Below are 22,197 nucleotides of genomic sequence, written 5' to 3' on the forward strand. Positions count from 1 at the left end.
TGGGGGACTTTGTCGAAGGCCTTACTGAAATCCAGGTAGGCTACATCCACAGCATTCCCTGTATCGACCCAACTCGTAACTCTATCGAAAAAAGAGATCAGATTAGTCTGGCATGACTTGTTTTTGGTAAATCCGTGTTGACTATTAGCAATGACCGCATTTGTTTCTAAGTGTTCGCAGACCACTTCCTTGATGATCTTTTCCAGAATCTTGCCTGGTATCGATGTGAGGCTGACTGGACGGTAATTGTTTGGGTCGTTCTTTTTTCCCTTCTTGAAGATAGGGACCACATTCGCCCTCCTCCAATCTGCTGGGACTTCTCCCGTTCTCCAAGAACTCTCGAAGATAATTGCTAGTGGTTCTGAAATAACTTCCGCTAATTCCTTCAATACTCTTGGATGTAGCTGATCTGGCCCTGGGGACTTGAATTCGTTTAGAGAGGCCAGGTGTTCCTGGACAACTTGTTTCCCTATTTGGGGTTGGAGTTCCCCCAATCCTTCGCCCATTCCATGTTGCTGAGGTTGAAGATGGCTTTCTTTTTGTGAGAAGACCGAGGCAAAGAAGGCATTGAGCAGTTCTGCCTTTTCCCTGTCCCCTGTCGCCATCACCCCATCTTCTCCTTGCAGAGGCCCTATCGCCTCCTTTTTCTTCCTTTTTCTACCAACGTAAGCAAAAAAGCCTTTTTTGTTGTTTTTTATGTCCCTGGCAAGCCTGAGCTCATTTTGTGCTTTAGCCTTGCGAACCTTTTCCCTACAGGTGTTGGCTATACGTTTGAATTCTTCTTTGGTGATTTCTCCCCTTTTCCACTTCTTGTGCATGTCACTTTTGAGCTTTAGCTCAGTTAGAAGTTCTTTGGACATCCATTCTGGCTTCTTTGCACTTGTCTTATTTTTCTTCTTTGTTGGCACTGTTTGCATTTGCGCCTTGAGTATTTCACTTTTGAAAAACTCCCATCCATCCTTAACTCCCTTGTTTTTTAATATTGGTGTCCATGGAATGCCGCTCAGTAATTCCTTCATTTTTTGGAAGTCAGCTCTCTTAAAGTCGAGAATGCGTGTTTGACTTGTCTTAGTTTCAGCATTCCTTTGTATTGCAAACTCCAGGAGCACATGGTCACTTGCCCCTAAGGATCCAACCACTTCAACTGTATTGATCAGGTCTTCCACATTTGTTAAGATTAGATCAAGAGTTGCTGATCCCCTTGTTGCCTCTTCTACCTTCTGGACCATAAAGTTGTCTGCAAGGCAAGTGAGGAATTTGTTGGACTTTGTACTCTTGGCTGAGTTTGTTTTCCAGCAGATATCGGAATAATTGAAATCGCCCATGACTACTATATCTCTTCTTTGTGCCTGTTTGGTCAGCTGTTGACAGAAGGCTTCATCAAGTCCTTCATCCTGACTCGGAGGTCTGTAGTATACACCCACAACAAGATCTTTTTGCGTCCCGGTTCCCTTGATTCTTATCCAGATGCTTTCTAGCTGGTTTCCCAGATTACAGTCTTGCATTTCTTCTGCAACGTAACTGTTTTTGACATATAAAGCTACTCCCCCTCCTCTCCTTTTTGTTCTATTTCTGTGAAAGAGGTTATAGCCCTCAATGGCTACATTCCAGTGATGGGAGTCATCCCACCAGGTTTCAGTGATGCCTATGACATCGTATGTGTGGTGCTGTGCTAAGAGTTGGAGTTCTTCTTGCTTATTTCCCATGCTCTGAGCGTTGGTGTAAAGACATGTAAGCCCCTGTGACCTCCCCTTGAGCTGTTTATTTGGGATTATTGTACTCTCCGTACTTGGTCCTTGCTGTGTTTGTGCAACCCTCCGTTTAGCCTTTTGGCGGTTCCCTGTGGTTGTGGGTAATATAGTGTTCGCCAGGCTGTTGTTCCCCTCCCCCAGTGGATCTAGTTTAAAGTGCGCCTGATGAGGTTTGTGAGTCTGTGTGCAAAAAGATGTTTTCCTGCTTGTGTGAGATGCACCCCATCACTTGCCAATAGGCCATCCTCCTGGAAGAGTAGACCATGGTCAAGGAAGCCAAAATGCTCCTCTTGGCACCATTTTCTGAGCCAGTTATTGACCTGTACTATTTTTCCGGCCCTTGTAGAGCCGTGTCCTACAACGGGGAGGAGGGATGAAAAGATCACATGTACATTATACAGTTTTAGCTTTGTTCCCAGAGCTCGAAAATCATTTGTGATCTTTTGAAAAGTATGCCTAGCGGTGTCATTGGTACCTACATGAATCAACATAAGGTGGGGAGGGTGATGGGGCTTTAGGAGCCTGCTGAGCCTCTGAGTGATATGGTGTATTTTTGCCCCCGGGAGGCAGCATGTTTCTCGAGCCATCCCATCCGGTCTGGAAATGATGGCTTCCGTTCCTCTAAGGAGGGAGTCACCTACTACCAAGACCTGTTTCCTTTGAGGATTGACAGGGTCCCTTTTGTGCAAGACAGTGTGTATGTCCCCTGAAGAGTGTTCCTGTTGAAGTGAATCATGCAGGTGTAAAGTGTTGTCCTCCTCCTCAACATCCCCAGTGCATTCATCAATGACAATCCATTGAGGTACATCCGAGAGCCCATTACTCTCCCAAGGATGTTCCTGTTGCTCCTGGTCTACGATTGGGGATGGAGCATTTGCATGATTACATAAGTGTGAATGTGGTGATGCACTGTCCCCGTCCGGGCTATCCCCTGCGCATTGATCAAGGGTGGCCCACTGAGTGGTATCTAAGAAACTGTGGTCCTCCACAAGATGTGTTTCCTGATTGTTTGTTAATGGTGTTAGAATTTCAAATCTGTTGTGTAAATGCAGCTGAGCAGAGGAGTTCTGCGGAGGCTGCCTGGTCCTGTGTCTCCTTCTATGGGTGACCTCCTTCCAAGCCTGAGGGTTGTCTACCTGTGAGTTGATCTCCCCATAAGGTTCCTTATGGTACATAAGAGTACTGAAGGAACTAGCGGAAGTTATTTCAGAACCACTGGCAATTATCTTCGAGAGTTCTTGGAGAACGGGAGAAGTCCCAGCAGATTGGAGGAGGGCGAATGTGGTCCCTATCTTCAAGAAGGGAAAAAAGAACGACCCAAACAATTACCGTCCGGTCAGCCTCACATCAATACCAGGCAAAATTCTGGAAAAGATCATTAAGGAAGTGGTCTGCGAACACTTAGAAACAAATGCGGTCATTGCTAATAGTCAACACGGATTTACCAAAAACAAGTCATGCCAGACTAATCTGATCTCTTTTTTCGATAGAGTTACGAGTTGGGTCGATACAGGGAATGCTGTGGATGTAGCGTACCTGGATTTCAGTAAGGCCTTCGACAAAGTCCCCCACGACCTTCTGGCAAACAAACTAGTAAAATGTGGGCTAGACAAAACTACGGTTAGGTGGATCTGTAATTGGCTAAGCGAACGAACCCAAAGGGTGCTCACCAATGCGTCGTCTTCATCATGGAAAGAAGTGACAAGTGGAGTGCCGCAGGGCTCCGTCCTGGGCCCGGTTCTGTTCAACATCTTTATTAACGACTTAGACGAAGGGTTAGAAGGCACAATCATCAAGTTTGCAGACGACACAAAACTGGGAGGGATAGCTAACACTCCAGAAGACAGGAGCAGAATTCAAAACGATCTTGACAGACTAGAGAGATGGGCCAAAACTAACAAAATGAAGTTCAACAGGGACAAATGCAAGATACTTCACTTCGGCAGAAAAAATGGAAATCAAAGATACAGAATGGGGGACGCCTGGCTTGACAGCAGTGTGTGCGAAAAAGACCTTGGAGTCCTCGTGGACAACAAGTTAAACATGAGCCAACAATGTGATGCGGCTGCTAAAAAAGCCAATGGGATTCTGGCCTGCATCAATAGGGGAATAGTGTCTAGATCCAGGGAAGTTATGCTCCCCCTCTATTCTGCCTTGGTCAGACCACACCTGGAATACTGTGTCCAATTTTGGGCACCACAGTTGAAGGGAGATGTTGACAAGCTGGAAAGCGTCCAGAGGAGGGCGACTAAAATGATTAAGGGTCTGGAGAACAAGCCCTATGAGGAGCGGCTTAAAGAGCTGGGCATGTTTAGCCTGCAGAAGAGAAGGCTGAGAGGAGACATGATCACCATGTACAAATATGTGAGGGGAAGTCATAGGGAGGAGGGAGCAAGCTTGTTTTCTGCTGCCCTGCAGACTAGGACACGGAACAATGGCTTCAAACTACAGGAAAGGAGATTCCACCTGAACATCAGGAAGAACTTCCTCACTGTGAGAGCTGTTCGACAGTGGAACTCTCTCCCCGGGGCCGTGGTGGAGGCTCCTTCCTTGGAGGCTTTTAAGCAGAGGCTGGATGGCCATCTGTCGGGGGTGCTTTGAATGTGATTTCCTGCTTCTTAGCAGGGGGTTGGACTAGATGGCCCATGTGGTCTCTTCCAACTCTACTATTCTATGATTCTATGATTCTATACATTATACATATACTCTAATATCTCTAAGCGAGAATACTTTTTCTTGCTTTATAGGCTATTTTATCTTCAGCTTTAAAATGCCAAGCACTTTGCATATTCCTTTTAAGGCTTGCATATTCATTTTATAGTATAATAGGCAGATTTAATCTTATCATTATTAGAATATAAGGTATCACATAATTAAGTGAAATCTGAATGTTGTGCTCTCTACAGCCCAGTTTTAGAAAAAGGTATCTATAAGTATGGGACAATGTTGTACTCTTTTCACAGTTCAGTGTAGAAAGACTGAGCAGGACACCAAGAAGAGAAGCCACAAACATAAGGATAGGGAATGTGCTGGTTTTTTCTTCTTCTTCTGCATTCATTAAAAGAAAAATAACCTAAAGTTCTTTTCCATACAAAACATAGTAAAGGTAAAGGTTTTCCCCTGACATTAATACTCTGGGAGTTGGTGGTAATCTCCATTTTTAAGCCGAAGAGCCAGCATTGTCCGTAGACACTTCCAAGGTCATGTGGCCAGCTTGACTGGACGGAGTGCTGTTGCCTTCCCACCAGAGCGGTACCTATTGATCCACTCACATTTGCATGTTTTTGAACTGCTAGGTTGACAGAAGCTGGGGCTAACAGCAGGAACTCACCCCACTCTCCAGATTCAAACCTCCAAACTTTTGGTCAGCAAGTTCAACAGCTCGTTGGTTTAACCTGCTGCCCCACCAGAGGTTATCCCAAACTTATGATATCCAAACATATCTATCCAAATTATATCCAAAACATATAATGTAATAATTTGGGTAAATTCTTTTAAAATGAAATATGAAGCCACCTGGAGTGACCAAATTCAGTAGGTATTGTTATTCCCAACATGGAGAAGACCATGGTTCACCTGCTTTCAGACAAGTGTAAAGATGGGAAAACTCTAGAAGAAAACAGATGGCAATCCTGATTCATATATTCATACACAGGAATTCAGACTCAGTTTTCAGATAGAAATACTCAGAGCCTGGAGACTCGCTAGATGAAGATGTCTGTTTTATTTTCTACCATATTTGATGACAATGATGATGAAGATAATGGTGATGGTCTGGGAACATGAAATCTGCACAATTTTGGAAATGAACTTTTTAAAATGGTCCACTTGCTAACTACAAGACAGAAATTAATTAGTGACTAGACAAAAATCTCGGGAGTTGTCAGATGAACCTCCCTCACACAGATTAGACTATCTATTTGCCAGCCACAGATGTTGATTACTTGGAGAGATGGCAGCTCTCTTGGGTCTTGGGCAGTGAGATTTTTTATGTGTCAGGAATGATCTGAGAAACTGCAAGTCGCTTCTGGTGTGAGAGAATTGGCCATCTGCAAGACTTTGCCCAGGGGATGCCCTGATGTTTTTGATGTTTTTACCATCCTTGTGGGAGGCTTCTCTCATGTCCCCGCATGGAGCTGGAGCTGATAGAGAGAGCTCATCCGCGCTCTCCCCAGGCTGGATTCAAACCGGCAACCTTTAGGTCAGCAACCCAAGTCATCAGTCTTGCTGGTACAAGGGTTTAACTCACTGCACCACCAGGGGTTCCTGGGCAGATCAAGAAACAGAAGCTCTCTTGGGCAGTGAGATCAAGACCCAAGAGGGTTTCTGTTTCTCCAGTATTTCTAATACCTATCTATACTAATGTAGGTATATCAGGGCAGATTTGGGGACTTCTATATGCAAAACATGAGCCCTTATCATTGTATAATTGTCCCTCCCACACAAAACAGTAATGTTTTTAAGGATATGTTCCTCCATAAATTCTTGAGATTTTACCTGACTATACCTTTTGATTTGTGTCTGTAAATAACAACAGAATGTAAGTTTATCCTCACAAACAGCTTCACTGTGATGTGGATTAGACTTAGAGATGTGAATGATTGAAAGTCACATACTTGCTTCAAGGATGAAAGGGGATTTGAACTTGATCCAAGAAAGCCAAAAGGATCATCATTTATTTAAATGTTTTCATGAGTCTAAAGTAAATTAAAAAATCCACCATCACAAGTAATTAAGTAAAAAAATAACCTTCCATGTCTAATTTCTCTTACTATATTTTTTTATTTTGATGGATGAACTTGAAAAGCGTGTATTTATTATTAACATTCAGGTGCTTCAATGCATTGGAGATATTAAAAAATGGGTTACCTAAGAGGGTTGTGTTCTTTTCCTTCCAAGAAAAGTACAAAGCTGTCCGCTGCTCCCCTCTACAGGCTATCGTGTTTATTTCATGCCTTTATTATGCAGCAAAGACCTACTGCATAGATATAAATAATGCACACACCAATTCACAACAGTAGATTTTCCACAGAAATCACGATTCAGTAACTTCCCCCCATGCATCTACTTACATTAATAATGCATTTCAAAAGTAATTCCACTCCTACCCGCCCCCTCCACAGCAAAAGAGCGCAACACGACATTAAATGAACCTTCAGGAGAAGCTGATTGTAATATGCAACACTGTCTACTCTACATGCCCTAGAGAAAAGGCTTTGTTTGCATTTTCACCACAAGAGGTTTCATAAATTATAATAGCTTGAAACTAGAGCACGTAATTCACAAAGAAAGCAATATTTGACTTCTTTTCCAAGCTGGACTCAACCCAAGGGAAAGACAGATGATTTATTACAAAGTCAGCAAAGGCTTTGAAATGCTTTCCATGTCTTTTAAAACAACTCATCTAAATGGGAAGGAATCAGGGGAAGGGGATTGCCTACTTGCACCAGCCTCATCTTTTTCAGTGACCAAAGTCTCGCCAGAATAATCTTTGCTGATTAAAGCACACATTACTATCTGTTGTCTCTAGCCAGTTCTTTGCTTTTCTATCTAACATCTTTGGAACTGGGACCTGGCACAGATAACAGGCTGTCAGAGATGTGACAATACAGAGCACTCATTCAACAGTAAGCAACATGACAAGATTTTCCACTAGGCAGATTAACTGCTTTAAAAAACAAAATTTCAGCCCTATAATATTGCCACTTCTTGCCTGTCCTGACATTCAGAAATAATACAGGTTGGGCATCCCTTATCTGGAATTCCAAAAATGACCACATAAGTGGCTGAGATAGTGACAACTTTGCTTTCTGATGGTTCAACGTACACAAACCTTGCTTCAAGTATAGCCAGTCCCTGACTTGCAAATATCCAATAGTTAGGAATGGAGTGAGGCAACAGGAAGTTAGGGAAAGCTACCCATAGGAAGGGAAATTCACTTCCAAAAGAGTTATCATGGGGAAAAGGTGTCCCTGCTGAAGCTTTCTCACCAATCCTTGTTTCCACAACAAGCCAACTTTTTCAAAATCCAATTATCATAGAAACAGAAAGTGAGGTAAAATTATCTGAACAGGGGCACAAACAGCAAAACAAATACCACGGTGGTGTTAATCCTTCCCATATATATTTGGCTGGAGTTACATTTAAAAAATATACCTGTTCTGACTTATATACAAAATCAATTTAAGGACAAACCTCCAGAACCTATCTTGTTCAAACTTGGAGACTTCATTTACAACATTATGACAGATATTGTGTATAAAACTACCTTCAGTCTACGTGTATAAGGTGCATATAAAACTTAAATGAATTTCGTGTTTAAACTTCAGTCCAATCCCAAAGATTTTCTCCCTCTCTCTCTCCCTCTCTCTCTCCCGGCCTCCCCCCCCCCTCCGTAATTATACTAAAATTTGGGGGGGGGGATGAAATATGGAATACTTCTAGACCCAAGCATTTCAGAGATACTCAATTCTTATGGGGGATGAAATGCAACAATGTGAAAAGGAGAGGAGCAAGGCATAACAGACTTCCAACAAAATGAATTACTTTGTAGCAAACTAAATTTATACAAAATGAAGCTGGAACTCATAGAATGCAAGGAAAGTGAATGTTTCCTCTTAGGTTCATAGGATTGGAAAAAAACAACTAGAACCACCCAGTCCAACCCCATTCTGCCATGCGGGAATACACAATCACATTATTCCTGTCAGATGACCATCCAGCCTTTGTTTACAAAACTCCAGAGAAGGTGACTCCACCACAAGAAAGAATTAAACACAGTAAATATTGTAAATTAGCTTGACATTTAAACTCCTAAATCCAGTTGCTCGTCATGATTAGAGTAGGCCCACTGAATGGAAACTTAAGCCATCTACGTTTATGTAAGTTCCTTTGCTTCAATGGGCTTCTCCTATCAGCATTTAGGCCAAACTAATTTAAGCTAGCACTTCTTCAGTAAGTATACAACATGTAATAACTAAGGATACATAATCTCTACAACAAAATATCAATATATTCATACATTTTAAATTATTTTAAGAAGAAAATCCATGTGTTGCACTGAGTATTACAGAAATTATACATATATGCATGAATGTATTTAACTTCCTATAATTACAAAATTTTGAATGTTGCATATTTGAATCCAAGGAGTCAATGTGAGGTTAATTAAGAATTTTGAAAGCTGTGCGACTAGCATTACTTTATTATAATTTTATTTTTTGCTCATTAAATATTAAAAATATGAAACATTGTTCCATAGCCAAAGATTTACAGATTATACGCAACCTGTCAGTGTTGTGGCATGTAATGACAGATGACACAACACAGAGAGATATGCCTTAGAGCACAAAAATAATTAACAGACATATGGAAGAAGGATGTCAACCATAACAGAGACACAAATTGTGTAGGATTACTAAGGTCCAGCTAAAGATGCTACGAATCCACTATAACATGAACAAGCCACCCAAATTTCTTCATGGAATGGCTACATGAAATTCATCTAGGATCTAACATAATTTTCACAGGAATGAACAGAGCGCTAATTGTGTTTTAACAGCACAGCACTGAAGGAATCACCCTTCCAGCAGCAAAATTATTTTAAAATAAATCAAATCTATGGTGTAAATGCAGAATCAGTTCAACATTTTAAAAAGAGCAGCGATGAACATAAACAAATAGCATACATCTGAGAAGATAAGTGCCAAGAGACATATTATAAAAGTTGCCATATTTTGTTGGAAATAAAAACCTTGCATTAGAAGAACAGCTTATGGTAATATGTGTCACCTCCACTATGAAAAAATTGTTGTTATTTATGCTAATATAGCACAAGGAGCTAGTGCAATGTGAATGTATGTTAATCTTATGGATGATATCTATCATTCTTGAAAGAAGCAGAAGTGACCTCAAAAGGTATAAAGGAAGAAAAAGACCCAACAGTGGGAGTCCATGAATGGATATAATAATAATAATAATAAGAAGAAGAAGAAGAAGAAGAAGAAGAACAAGCCCAACATCAACATACATTAAAACATAATCATAATTTATGATTATATCATAATTTACGGGCTGTGGCGCAGGCGGGAGAGCAGGCCAGCTGCAATTAACTGCAATGAATCACTCTGACCAGGAGGTCATGAGTTCGAGGCCCGCTCGGAGCCTATATTTGCCTTGTCTTTGTCTGTGTTAAAAGGCATTGAATGTTTGCCTATCTGTGTAATGTGATCCGCCCTGAGTCCCCTTCGGGGTGAGAAGGGCGGAATATAAATGCTGTAAATAAAATAAATAAATAATTTAAACCAATATAAAACAATAAAAACAATATAACCAGCATAAAATAGCATAAAGACAACACAGAGAGGCAAATCACAGACTATTTGTCCATACCACTGGAATGTTGGGAGTATATTAGTAACTGCTTTGGGAGACAGTGATCAGGCATTTGGACAACATGGCCAGTCCAACGGAGTTGATGGCATAAAAGCATTGCTTCAGTGCTGGTGGTCTTTGTTTCTTCCAGCATGCCGGTATTTGTTTGCCTGTCTTCCCAAGAGATTTCCAGGAGTTTTTGGAGGTAACATTGATGGAATCTTTCCAGGAGTTGAGTGTGACGTCTTAGACAGTCCATGTTTCACAGGCGTATAGCAGGGTTGGGAGGAAAACAGCTTTATAAACAAGCACCTTGGTGTCCCTACAGATGTCCCGATCCTCAAACACTCTCTGCTTCATTCAGAGAAATGCTGCACTTGCAGAACTTAGGCGGTGTTGTATTTCAGCGTCGATGTTGACTTTTTTGGAGAGGTGGCTGCCAAGGTAGTTGAAATGGTCAACATTTTCTAATGTTATACCATTAAGCTGTATTTCTGGCATTGCAGAGGGATTGGATGTGCCTGTTGGAAGAGCACTTTGGTTTTCTCAATGTTCAATGAGAGGCTGAAATAGATTGATACCCATGAAAGCTCATGCCAAAATAAAAGCCAGTTAGTGCTAAAAATGCTGCTACATTTCCCTCCTTTTTATGCTGCAAGAGACTAACAGAGCTGCTACTTTTGACTATTGCAATGGAAGTTTGTTTTGCATTAATGGCTATGATTAATAGGAGCTATGATGAGGAGACATATTTGCAATTGGGATAAACTGGAAATTGAATACTTTTATTTTAACTAATGCAGTACTCAATGGATCCCACCCAAGGATGCTAGGAGCCCCCGGTGGCACAATGGGTTAAAGCTTTGTGCCAGAAGAACTGCTGGAGTGAAGGTTGGGTTGCTGACCTGAAGGTTGCCAGTTTGAATCCAACCCGGGGAGAGCGTGGATGAGCTCCTTCTGCCAGCTCCAGCGCCCCATGCAGGGATGTCATGAATACTTTTAAAACAAAGTTTAAATATCCTGCTCAGACTGAACAGAATATCCCAATTCTGATACCAAAAATGTTATGAATAATTTTTCAATAACTTTAAAGCATAGGGTTTTTAGTGCAATTTCAGTGTGAGAGATATAGCAGAACTTTTACAGAACAACAAAGAATGACATTAGACATACAGACATACAGATTTTATCTAACTACATTGGATTCACAACAACCTGCTACATTGGCTAACAAACAGACAAAGGGGGGGAGGGTTACATTTTCACTTAGCATTCACAAACAACATGCATCCATCTTCATGCATACAAATATTACCATATCCTTTCTCCCTCCTTGGGGAAGTACCTGCTTAGGCCAGAGCCAGCTTCCACTGCAGCCTGCCAACACATAGTTCCAAAATGCCAAAACTTCTCTTTCCCTGAGAACAATGCCAAGGAACAGACCCCTATTTTCTAAACAGCAGAACTGACTCCCTGCAGACGTATCATGACTTCAAAATGCACTTCCTCCTCTTCCCTTGAGAAAAGGAGCCCCAAAGTGACCAGACTTCTTCCCTGCAAATCTGCCACTTTCCCATACACCATCTCCACTGAGCATGGTGATTGAACAGCATTGCTGTCTGTCACACTTTCTGGATTGCCGTAAGGTCACTTATATAGCAATATTTTGCTGATGTTGTCCTAAAGTTGTAAATGAATGATAGACGTCTTCGATCCTGGAATATCCTGGCTCCATCTCAGTTTCCTGGACCACATGTTGATTCTTCTTGATTAGTGTTGGCCTTGTTTGACTTCTTAACATCCTTAACTTAAAAGAACTATTGTCTTTGCCCCAAAAGTTCATCAAGTCAGCAAATGTTGACAGATGTAAACATTTCTCTTATCACTGTCATAGTTCTTATCACATTTTACCAGGCAGGTCAACTATTTTAGCTATCATTAGCAACTTTGAATTACAATTCAGCAAGCAGGTATTTAATCATTGTAGGCCTTAATATCTTAGAATGGTGTCTTCAAAATTACTAGCTGTCATTCATTCATCTTCCATACAATTCCATTCAAACCATCACATAATATATTCATATTTTTGTCACAGGGACATGAGAGAAGCCTGTTAAAACATCAAACATCCGGGTGTCCCCTGGTCAACATCCTTGCAGACAGCCAATTTTCTCACACTGGAAGCGACTTGAAGTTTCTCAAGTCGCTCCTGACACAAAAAACCCCCCAAGGATGCTTAAGCAGCCTTGAGCTTATGCAACGTAATTGTTAGTCCTGGAAGCCCCTCTCACCACTAATCCTGCACATATAACTTTTTTGATGTAAAAGAACAAATGTCTTTTATTTAAACAACTTTTCCCCTGAAGTTCCTTTCTTCCAATAACTCCATATATTATCAAACAGATGGGAGAGTAACAGAGTAGGTCTGAAAATAACCAAGTTATTATTGATTCAAATTACTCTTCATTCTTATTGTAACTATACTCCTGAGAATAAGGGTGTTTCGTTCATGCAGGCATGGCTAAGAAATGAATTTTCTGCTAATACAGATACTGTCAAGAGTCAGACGCCAATTAGCGAACAAAAATAGAGTTTATTCAGCAGATAAGCCAAAAAGTAATGTTAACACAGAAAAAACCTTGAAACACTTCACTATCAGTGCTTCAAGAGCAGTTCAAACAAAAATATAATTCAGCAACACAAGCAGGGAAAAACAAAGCTAAACAAACTTAGTGCAAACTGCACTTTCTGAGTCCAAGCCCTGCCAGCCGGCTCTGTAGTTTTCAAAGGAACAGTTCCCAAAAGAAAACACCAAATTGGTCAGGAAACAAACAAACAAACTAAGAATGCAGTAGACTGCTTCCACAATGTGGATAAAGCCGAAGGCTCCAAAAGGATGGTGAAAAGACGTTGTCCGGGATTCCAAGGTCAGGTCAGGAGATAACAGCGGTGTCCAAAGAGCAAGCCAGGAGTCAAAAGCCGATAGTAGTCATCAATCACAGGGCGAAGGCAGTAGCAAGGTCAAATTCTGATCCAAGGTCTGAAGAGGGTGCAGTCATCCAAAACAGGTCCACGATAAGACACAGCGAGAGCCAAGCTAGGTGATAACAGCAGATTCAAATCATAGTCCAAATCCAGTCTTCATGGAAACACAGAGATCCCATTGGCGCCTCAGCAACACCTTGCCACACGCAAGGTGCAGTGGCCAAACATTCCCATTTTATTCCCCTTCCTCCTGGGTGACCAAACACTCACACCCAAACACCAGGTGTCCCAAATCTACTCAGAGTCTGAGCTCCACACAGCTAGAGCTCGTGGATCTGGAGTACCTAGCAATTCGTCGGAGTCCCAATCATCCTGCCCACACTTAGCCCCATGAACACTTAAAGAACCATCCTCCCTTCTCCAAGCATCCCAATTGGGATCAGCTCCTGCAGAAACCCCAGGTTCAGAAGTATCCATAGACCCCAAATCCCCAGACATCTCCGGTGGCTGTGCCCATTCAGTGCCCGCTTCCCCAGCCACCACCTGTTCCTCAGCATCCATCTCCCCATCTGAATCTTCCTCAGAAGATCCCCCATATAGCTCTCTAAGTCGCTTCCTGCGCAACTCCTCCAGTGAACCCTCATCACGAGGGTTTTTTCTTCCTCTTCGAATTCCATCCCCATCAACCATAATCCCCGAAGGCGCAGTCACAACAGATACAGACAGTCTCTATTCTCTCTGCAATTTAATGTATAGCAAGAGAATACATTGTGAAGATATCAATATTTTAAATGATAACTTTTCAGGTTCATCTAGGCCTTCTCAAAAGAAATTAAAAAGTCACTGACTTTATAATCAATCCTTTTAAAATCAAGCAAGTGTTGGGCATCATTGAGCCAATCATATTCCCAATTCTCTTTTCAATGTGTTAAACATCAATAAAATAAAAGGTTGAACACTATTTATAAATTAAATAACTTTGATTCAACATTAGCATTATAAAGAACATTTTGCTAAGGATTAACTGAAAGTAAAAGATCTGGAGAGGTGAAGCCAGTATTCTCAAACTAGAGACTGGCAATAAGATCCATGAAATATGAAAGAGAATATGCTAGTCTGCTCTCTGCTCTATTTCAACACTTCCTCTGTAGATGCCTAAGGGACATTTCAGAGATAGATCTCAGCAGGTGTTAGCTAATGCAAGGAGCCTAGATAGTTCAAACTGGCTATATAAAGCTGCATTCACTGACCTGGTTCTTCAGTTCAAGTGACTGATGATCAAACTAGAATTTAGGAGGAATGCTGAGATTAACCTATTTTGCCACCCACAAGAGGATTTATTAAGATATATGTTCTTTAGAAAGCAGGTCTGCAAATGAAATCTGTTTCACTTTCAAGGAAAGGCAAAGCTAAATGCAAGATATGTAAAGGAGAGAGCAGATTGCTCAACAGGCTACCCTGAAGTACTTGTATGATACCATGCTAACAAATTTACTGAGATCTCCATTGACTGGGATGTTGTAGTTGATACAGATCCAGTGGATGCAACTTTGGCTCCTGATTGTTCTGTACTTTTGACTACATTTCACTTTTTTCAACTTGAGGATTTGGACAGGATCCTTGTAGAGGTGGCGGCCACAACATACATACATACAGTACTGGATCCATGTCACTATTGTCCCATAAAAGCAGCCAGAGGCTGTGTGGGAAAAAGAAGTGGTATTGAGGCTGTCACTGAAAAGAAATTCTGCCTGGTCCCCACCATAATGAAGAATTACTAGCCAGTCACCAATATTACTTTCTTGGGCAAGATTGTAGGGCATGTGGTGATCTCCCAACACCAGATGTTCTTGGATGAGACAGATTACCTAGATCCATTTCAATCAAGCTTCAGGCCTGGTTGTAGGACAGAGATAGACTTGGTTGTCTTGATGGATAACCTATGCAAGGAATTAGACAGGGAGTCCCTGTTTGTTCTGTTGGGCTTGTCAGAAGAGTTCAAAATATTTGACCATAGTATCCTTTGGGGCTGCCTCTCTGGGGTGGGATTTATGGGCACTATTTTCCAGTTGTTCTGTTCTTATTGGTTAGATAAACTCAGAAGATGGTGCTGGGGAACTTCTGTTTTCTGTAGTGGACAATTGGTCTATGGTATCTTGTAGGGCTCAGCTTTGTTTCCCATGTTGTTTAATATTTATTTACACAAACCACCTAAGGTTATCTGGAGTTCTGAGGTTTGGTGTCACTGATATATGACACCTAACTTGGAATGCCCTTTCCATCAAACTCCAAAGAAGTTGTTTCTATGGAAAACAGACTTGTCACTGCCAGTCTTCTTTCAGTGATGAACTAGATGAGAGCAAACTGACTAAAGTTCAAGCCAAACAAGGCAGAGGGACTGCTGATCATTCATAAGGCAGATCAGAGAACAGAGATTCAGTTTGTGCTGGACGGAGCTACATTCCCCCTGAAGATGTATATTCCAACCTATTTGTACTCATAGATTCAGATTTTGAGCCTGGTTTCTTACCTTCAGTGTTCATTTTAGTTTTCATCTTAGATGAAAAGAGCATTTGTACAGCTAATAGCAGCCATTCCTGGAGATATCAGATCTGGCTGCAGCAACTCATGCTTTGATTACGTACATCCCATTTGAAATATTATAAGGGACTCCATCTAAGGCTCCATTTACACTGCCATATAATCCAGTTTCTGAATCCAGTGCTAATTATTATTATGTACGCCAGAACTCAATTGACAGACCCAGTCTTTTGAACTTGAACACGTCCATTTGTATTTTAGAATGTTTTTATAAATGTTGATGTAAGTTAATAATTTTTAATCTGATTTATAGCGTATTGTATAATTTTTATATGTGTGTTTATTGTAAGCCGCCCTGAGTCCCCTCTCGGGTGAGAAGGGCGGGATATAAATGTTGTAATAAATAAATAAATAAATAAATAAATAAAGTATGATTTGAACTGGATTATATGGCAATGTGGACTCATAAAATCCTGTTTAAAGCAGATAATCAGGATTAAGATGATTCAAGGCAGGCCTTGAAAACTGCAGAGAAACTGCAGTGGACTCAAAATGCTACTCACGAGGACTCGTTACAGAAAAATAACTCTCAAATTGCAACATTAACTGGGCACTAGTATGTCTCTGGGTACAATTCAAAGTGCTTTAAAGCCCCACACGGTTGGAAGTATCTCCCTTTATGAGCCTGTTTGACTTTTAAGATCTTCAGGGGAAGACTTTCTCTCTATTCTGCCACCATAACAGGTGCAATGGGTAAAGATGCGAGGAAAAGCCTTCTCGGTGGCTGCTCCCAAATTTTGAAGTTCCCTCCCAAGAGAAGGCTTGGCTGACCAACATCTGCTCTCTTTCTGCCAGCACCAAAAGGCCTCCCTATTTAGGCACCTTTGGCTCTTCATTTATTGTGGCAGAAGGATATGTGTTACTGTTTTAAGGGTGTGTGTTATGCTTTTATCCTTTTATTTATGTTTCAATGAAATTTAAACTGTTGTGATTTGCTATTTTTAATAGAACCGTTTATTAAATGATGTTTCAACTTTTGTATCAAATAAGTTTTAACTATACTGTACTGCTATTTAGTTTGATGTGAGTTGCCTTGAGGCAATATATATAAATAAAAAAAATAAAAATAAGCAACATTTTATGTCTTTGTTTCAATAGCCACTTGAAAGAGCATACTAAAAATATACCATATGTACAATCTATTTTTCACAATAATCTCTGTGTATTTTAATACATATTTTATAGAAATACATTTTAATATGTACATTTTAAAAGTGTATTTATGGTATTTCTTACAATATTTATGTGTTTTAATTATTTTGTAACTCGCCTTGAGAGGTGAGTAAGAACTAAAATAATAATAATAATCATCATCATCATCTCCATCCCCAGCAGAGTTCTGGATTTGCTTACTATTTCATTAATTTTCCTTTGTGTGGGGTGTTTACCAGAATTAGCATCATTCTGCAATATTAATTAAATAGCAAGGATATAATAATTGAAAAATGAAAGCAGAAGATTATGAGCATTAGTCAAAATGCTTTTCTATTCATTTTTCAGAGATTAAATCTTTTCAGTAAGTAATATCGTGATGCACATGCAAAACCTTCTAATGATCATGGTTTGCATACACAATTCTTTCTAAAAAGGTCCATTTGGAAAAATTTTTTTGCAGCAGGCACAGATTAGAGATAGAAAACCAAAGCAAGTTCTTCTTTTGCACGTAATGAAATGCCCACAAATGGAAGAAACTAGACTTTAAGAAGTTACTTGCAATTGAATCCAATTTTTTAATAACAAAGCCAAGAGGAGAGCAACTTTTATGCCTCAGTCCTCATTGTTATATTATAAGGTATAATGCCTTTTAAAATATGTTTTGCTGTTGCCCTTGTTGTTTTAATTTTGCCAATAAACACTGCCATGGAGACTTGTTTTATAAGAGAACATTGTCCCTAGAGACTTCTGGAAACACAATTATCCATTTTGGGTCCCCCAATTTTTTAAGCCCGCAATGGTGCAGTGGGTAAACTGCTGAGCTGCTGAACTTGCTGACTGAAAGTTCGGCAGTTCGAATCCGGGGAGCAAGGTGAACTCCCGCTGTTAACCCCAGCTTCTGTCTCCAAGCAGTTCAAAAACATGCAAATGTGAGTAGATCAATAGGTACCGCTCCGGAGGGAAGGTAATGGCGCTCCATGCAATCACATGACCTTGGAAGTATCTACGGACAATGCTGGCTCTTTGGCTTAGAAATGGAGATGAGCACCAACCTCTAGACTTAGAAACGTCTAGACTTGATGTCAGGGGAAAACTTTTACCTTTACTTAATTTTTAATGGTCAGGATTTTTTTTTGGGGGGGGGGAGGCTGACTAGGGCATCTAAAGCTGCAGAAATGGTCTTGGCAGCTGCAGGCTTAATTCTCATAATGCGTAGCTCAGAGTATACCTATTACAAGAGTGTACCTATTACTATAAAATAATTATGAAGATGTGTGCCTTGACTATTTTGGGAGGTCTTGTACAACAGACCAGTGGTTTATAGAATTCTGACAGGTTTTCTTTTTGAAAAAAGGAATTAAAGGTATCTATTGTAGTAAATTGTGAACACTGAGAGAGCAAATACTTTTAAAATTATATCTACAATTACTACTTAAGCCCAGTAAACGTAACACCAGCTAGGTGCTTCCAAAAGGTATAAACTTTTTCAAGCTCTGGAAATGCCACTTTCTAGCATGTACTGTCTCTACAAATCAAACTGTGATGCCAGTCAAGTGACAGCTCTCTGATATAACAGAAACATGGTGATTTTGGAGCTGCACTTTATTGCTCAAGTAACTGTGAATACGATTATGCTCATAAATCGCCTGCTCTTCTGGGCCTTATATCTACTTTTCATGCTCCTTGTTATTTTACTTGTCTGTCTCCATGAAAGGGCTTTGGACAAGAGTGTCTATCAATAATTCATATGCATAATATTTGAGATGTTTCATTTAATGTTTTGTTTCACTGTTTACATTATATGCAGTTCGAAGCTATTTTAGGTTTAGTGTAACTTAAGTGAATGAAGAAATAAAATTCACAAGCAATTGGTGAGAGGCTATCAAGCATTGCCATAGGAAGACAACTGTTGTTTGACACTTTTCAAACATAACCAAGAACAGATTTTAATCTGAACCTCCCAAGTTCCTGATAGAGCACTATTGAACCAAAAAGAGCATTATTGCACCAAAACAGAGACAGTCAGCAAACAAGGACATGTATGCGGACTAGAACACCCTAGTGCCAGCTTTAATTAAAGCACATTAGGTGTAGAGAGAGAAAAATAGTTTAGTGTGATTTGGAATTCTGCAGTGAAAATATTGTCCTGAGTTCAGTTTCCAACTAGACTCATTGAATCCAACTCTATGTGTTATACCCCAAGGCTGCATGAGCACCCCAAAAACCACACAGGAGCCAGTATCACACGCACAGCAGTTTATTATGGAATATATATATATATATATCTATGTGCAGTTAGCATATAAAGTCAGTATAAGAAATAGTCCTTAAAGTCTTTAACAGTTCAAACAAGTTCAGTAATGTGTTGTCGAAGGCTTTCATGGCTGGGGTCACAGGGTTGTTGTATGTCTTTCGGGCTGTGTGGCCATGTTCCAGAAGTATTGTCTCCTGCCGTTTCGCCCACATCTATGGCAGGCATCCTCAATTCAGTAATGTCCCAATTGTAATCCACAAGTGAAATTCATTAGTTCCACCAAGAAATCTAAGTTAGTCCATAAACCAAGAAACAGGAACAAGATGCTGCAAATCTGCAAACTGTAATCCACTTGGAGAGTCCCATCACAGGAAAAAGGAAAGCAAGGTAAACAAAGCAAGGTCTACTCGAGAGTCACAGGGAGTGGCACAGCTTAGATGGAAAGTCTTGACTCAGGAAAAAGGAAAGCAAGGTAAACAAAGCAAGGTTTACTCGAGAGTCATGGGACGCGGCTTGGCTTGGATGGAACTGGAAACCAGGCACGGGAACAAGGCAGGAAACAAGGCTAGGAACTGGATACTGGAACCTCTTCCGAGGAAAGTAAAGTTGACACCGCAACAAGAACACAAAGGAGAACACCTTTAAGGAGATCTCAAGGTTGCAAGAATATGGGAGTGCAGGACGCACAAAACTTCACATGGGAAAATCAGTCATTATCGAGCCTGAGAGCTAACCTTCAGATCCTTCGCACGCCCTCCCTTCTACTCCTATCTCTTGTGAAAGATTCCCTCCAGTTAAAAGACATATCTTCACCCGAGTCAACACCATCTGGCAAAGGCAACCTTGAGGAGGCATTGGAATGCTCTCCAATTAACGGATCTTCTGGCGCCACAACTTCAGGCAGTTGTAAGGGCAATGGGCCTTGTTCCAAGTCCTGAACGGCCCCAAGATCCGAATCAGAATCTGTCTCCAATTCCATCTCCTGATGAAGTATAGGCCATGACGGCTGAGTCACAACACTATGATTCTATGAATCCACTGCTGAATAAGTTTATACTGTTACAAACACTAGTAATTTATTTATTTATTTATTTATTTATTTACTGTATTTATATACCGCTTTTCTCACCCCTGGGGGGACTCAAAGCGGTTTACAACATACTGGCAAAATGCCAACCATACATTAGAAAACATAACAGACTGATCACATCATAAACAATAAAATGAGCAACATCAAGTGTATTTATCAAACAACTCAAAAATAACAAAAATAGAAATTTAAATATATAAATCAAACATTTAGGACATTTTTACTAATAGATCTAATATTAGTAAACAGTTAAAACATTAAACATAAAAAGGCAATTTGCAACAAGCCAACAGGCAGATGTAGTGTCAGTGTTTAAAGTGCTGTCTGAATTAGATTATATTGCACAATTCCACAAGATAAAAGGGCCAAGTTAAGGTTTGGTTACCATTCCCCTCCCCCACCTGCCTCCCAAATTCCCTCCCCATAATGTCTAGCCCCAGTCTTTATGCCCTCCCAAAGATTCCCAGATCATTGCAAATAAGGACTCCTCTGGGTACTGTTCAGGCAAAGCCCAGGTCTTCATGGGGGGCGGGCAGTGTAAACTGTGACATGAGGTCCTTGGGGAAGTCCTTGGGGTGTTTTTTCTTGTGATGGTGAGGTGTCTCTATCCACGATGGTAAAAGTTGCTCAGCAAAGCAGGCTCTGGGTCCAGTGATGGTGTTTTTATCTGCTGCTGGCTTCTGGTGGAATAGTACAGCTGTGGGGGCCACGCCCAATTTGTTTGGTGAGGCTGGCCCCAGGCAGAAGTTCTTAAGTAGAGCTCTCACCCTCTGGCTGCCTCTGTTGCTCAGCAAAGCCTAATTCAATAGGTTTACTTTACTTGGGAATAGCAACTGGATTTAGTTCTATGTTACTACTATTTCCAGAACTGTCCATCCATCCTCCCTCTCTTTTTTTAGTATTGATGCAAACAATTAATGGGTAAAGGACCGGGCAAGGAAATACAACCCCTGCCTCCTCATCAGAGGACATCTGCTTGTTGCTACAGCTTGAATTAAAAATGTGTTTTACTAAATATATTGCTGATCAAAAGTATAAACTTCCTCCCTCCTAAAAGTGTTACTATTGCTTAAATCCAAACCCCAACAAAGCACAGACAATTAGAACGTAAATACATAGTGTATCCATCATGAAATCCATCATGCAGAGACAAACTCACAACTTCCCTCTTGATAGATTGTACGTATCAATGGTGATTGGAAAACAATTGAAGAACACTTGAGAACAGTTTGAAGAGAAAAAGTTGTGCTCTCATATTCCATTTCTCCTTCTGCACCTATCACAATTAACACAACAGTCCCTGGGTTATGAACAAAATAATCTCTGAAAGTTTGTACTTCAGTTGAATTTGTATATTGGAACAAGTACATTTTAAGTGTAATTCCAGATGACCCCAGTTTTTTTAGTTTTTTCATTTTAATAGGGAAGGGTTAACACAACTCTAACATTAGTTTTGTTGCCTGTCCCTGTGATAATTGGATTTTGAAAAATTTGGCTTGTTATGTAAACAAGGATTGGTGAGAAAGCTTCAGTGGAGACATCTTTTTCTTCTAGGAGTGATTTTCCCTTTCGAGGGGTAATTTCCTCTCACGCCCTGTTGTCTCACCCCTCCTTTGTAACAAGGAGTTAGATGTAAGTCGGATGTTTGTAACCCAGGGACTGCCTGTATATACACACATACACACACTTGTATTTTGTGGTATTGTCAATATCCTAAGAGGAGTTCAAAGTAAGCAATCCAAGTTTATTTGAGCACCGATACCAACCAGAAGCATGGGCAAAACATTAGTATGCTTAAAAGAAAAGAAAAGGAAAGGAAATATTGCCCTTGGAGCAATTTGTACACTGCAGAGGATCCAATGACACCACCAGTAATTATAGTTCTGGTGGAGGATATAGAAGAAAAGAATGCTATTAACAGTGACAAACACTGGCTGCCAGCCCATTAACTTATTTAGACACACTCAAGACTATTGAATGCCACTTTA

The 22,197-nt window shown here is 40.5% G+C and overlaps 1 protein-coding gene across 4 annotated transcripts in view; it reads right to left on the reverse strand.

The window, feature by feature from the left end:
• susd4 (sushi domain containing 4) overlaps positions 1–22,197 on the reverse strand; it is a 129,941-nt gene that overhangs the window by 11,081 nt on the left and 96,663 nt on the right. The window contains exon 1 of one of the 4 annotated variants that reach the window (XM_062972488.1): positions 10,143–10,983. The exons of the other annotated variants lie outside the window; for them this stretch is intronic. Coding sequence (XP_062828558.1) covers positions 10,143–10,383 — 241 coding nt within the window. The 5' untranslated portion in view covers positions 10,384–10,983. Of the gene's footprint in view, positions 1–10,142; positions 10,984–22,197 lie in introns of those variants that run through there. 4 annotated transcript variants of the gene reach the window in all.

Source organism: Anolis carolinensis, chromosome 1 (genome assembly GCF_035594765.1).
Source record: "Anolis carolinensis isolate JA03-04 chromosome 1, rAnoCar3.1.pri, whole genome shotgun sequence".
NCBI classification, from domain to species: Eukaryota; Metazoa; Chordata; class Lepidosauria; order Squamata; family Dactyloidae; genus Anolis; species Anolis carolinensis.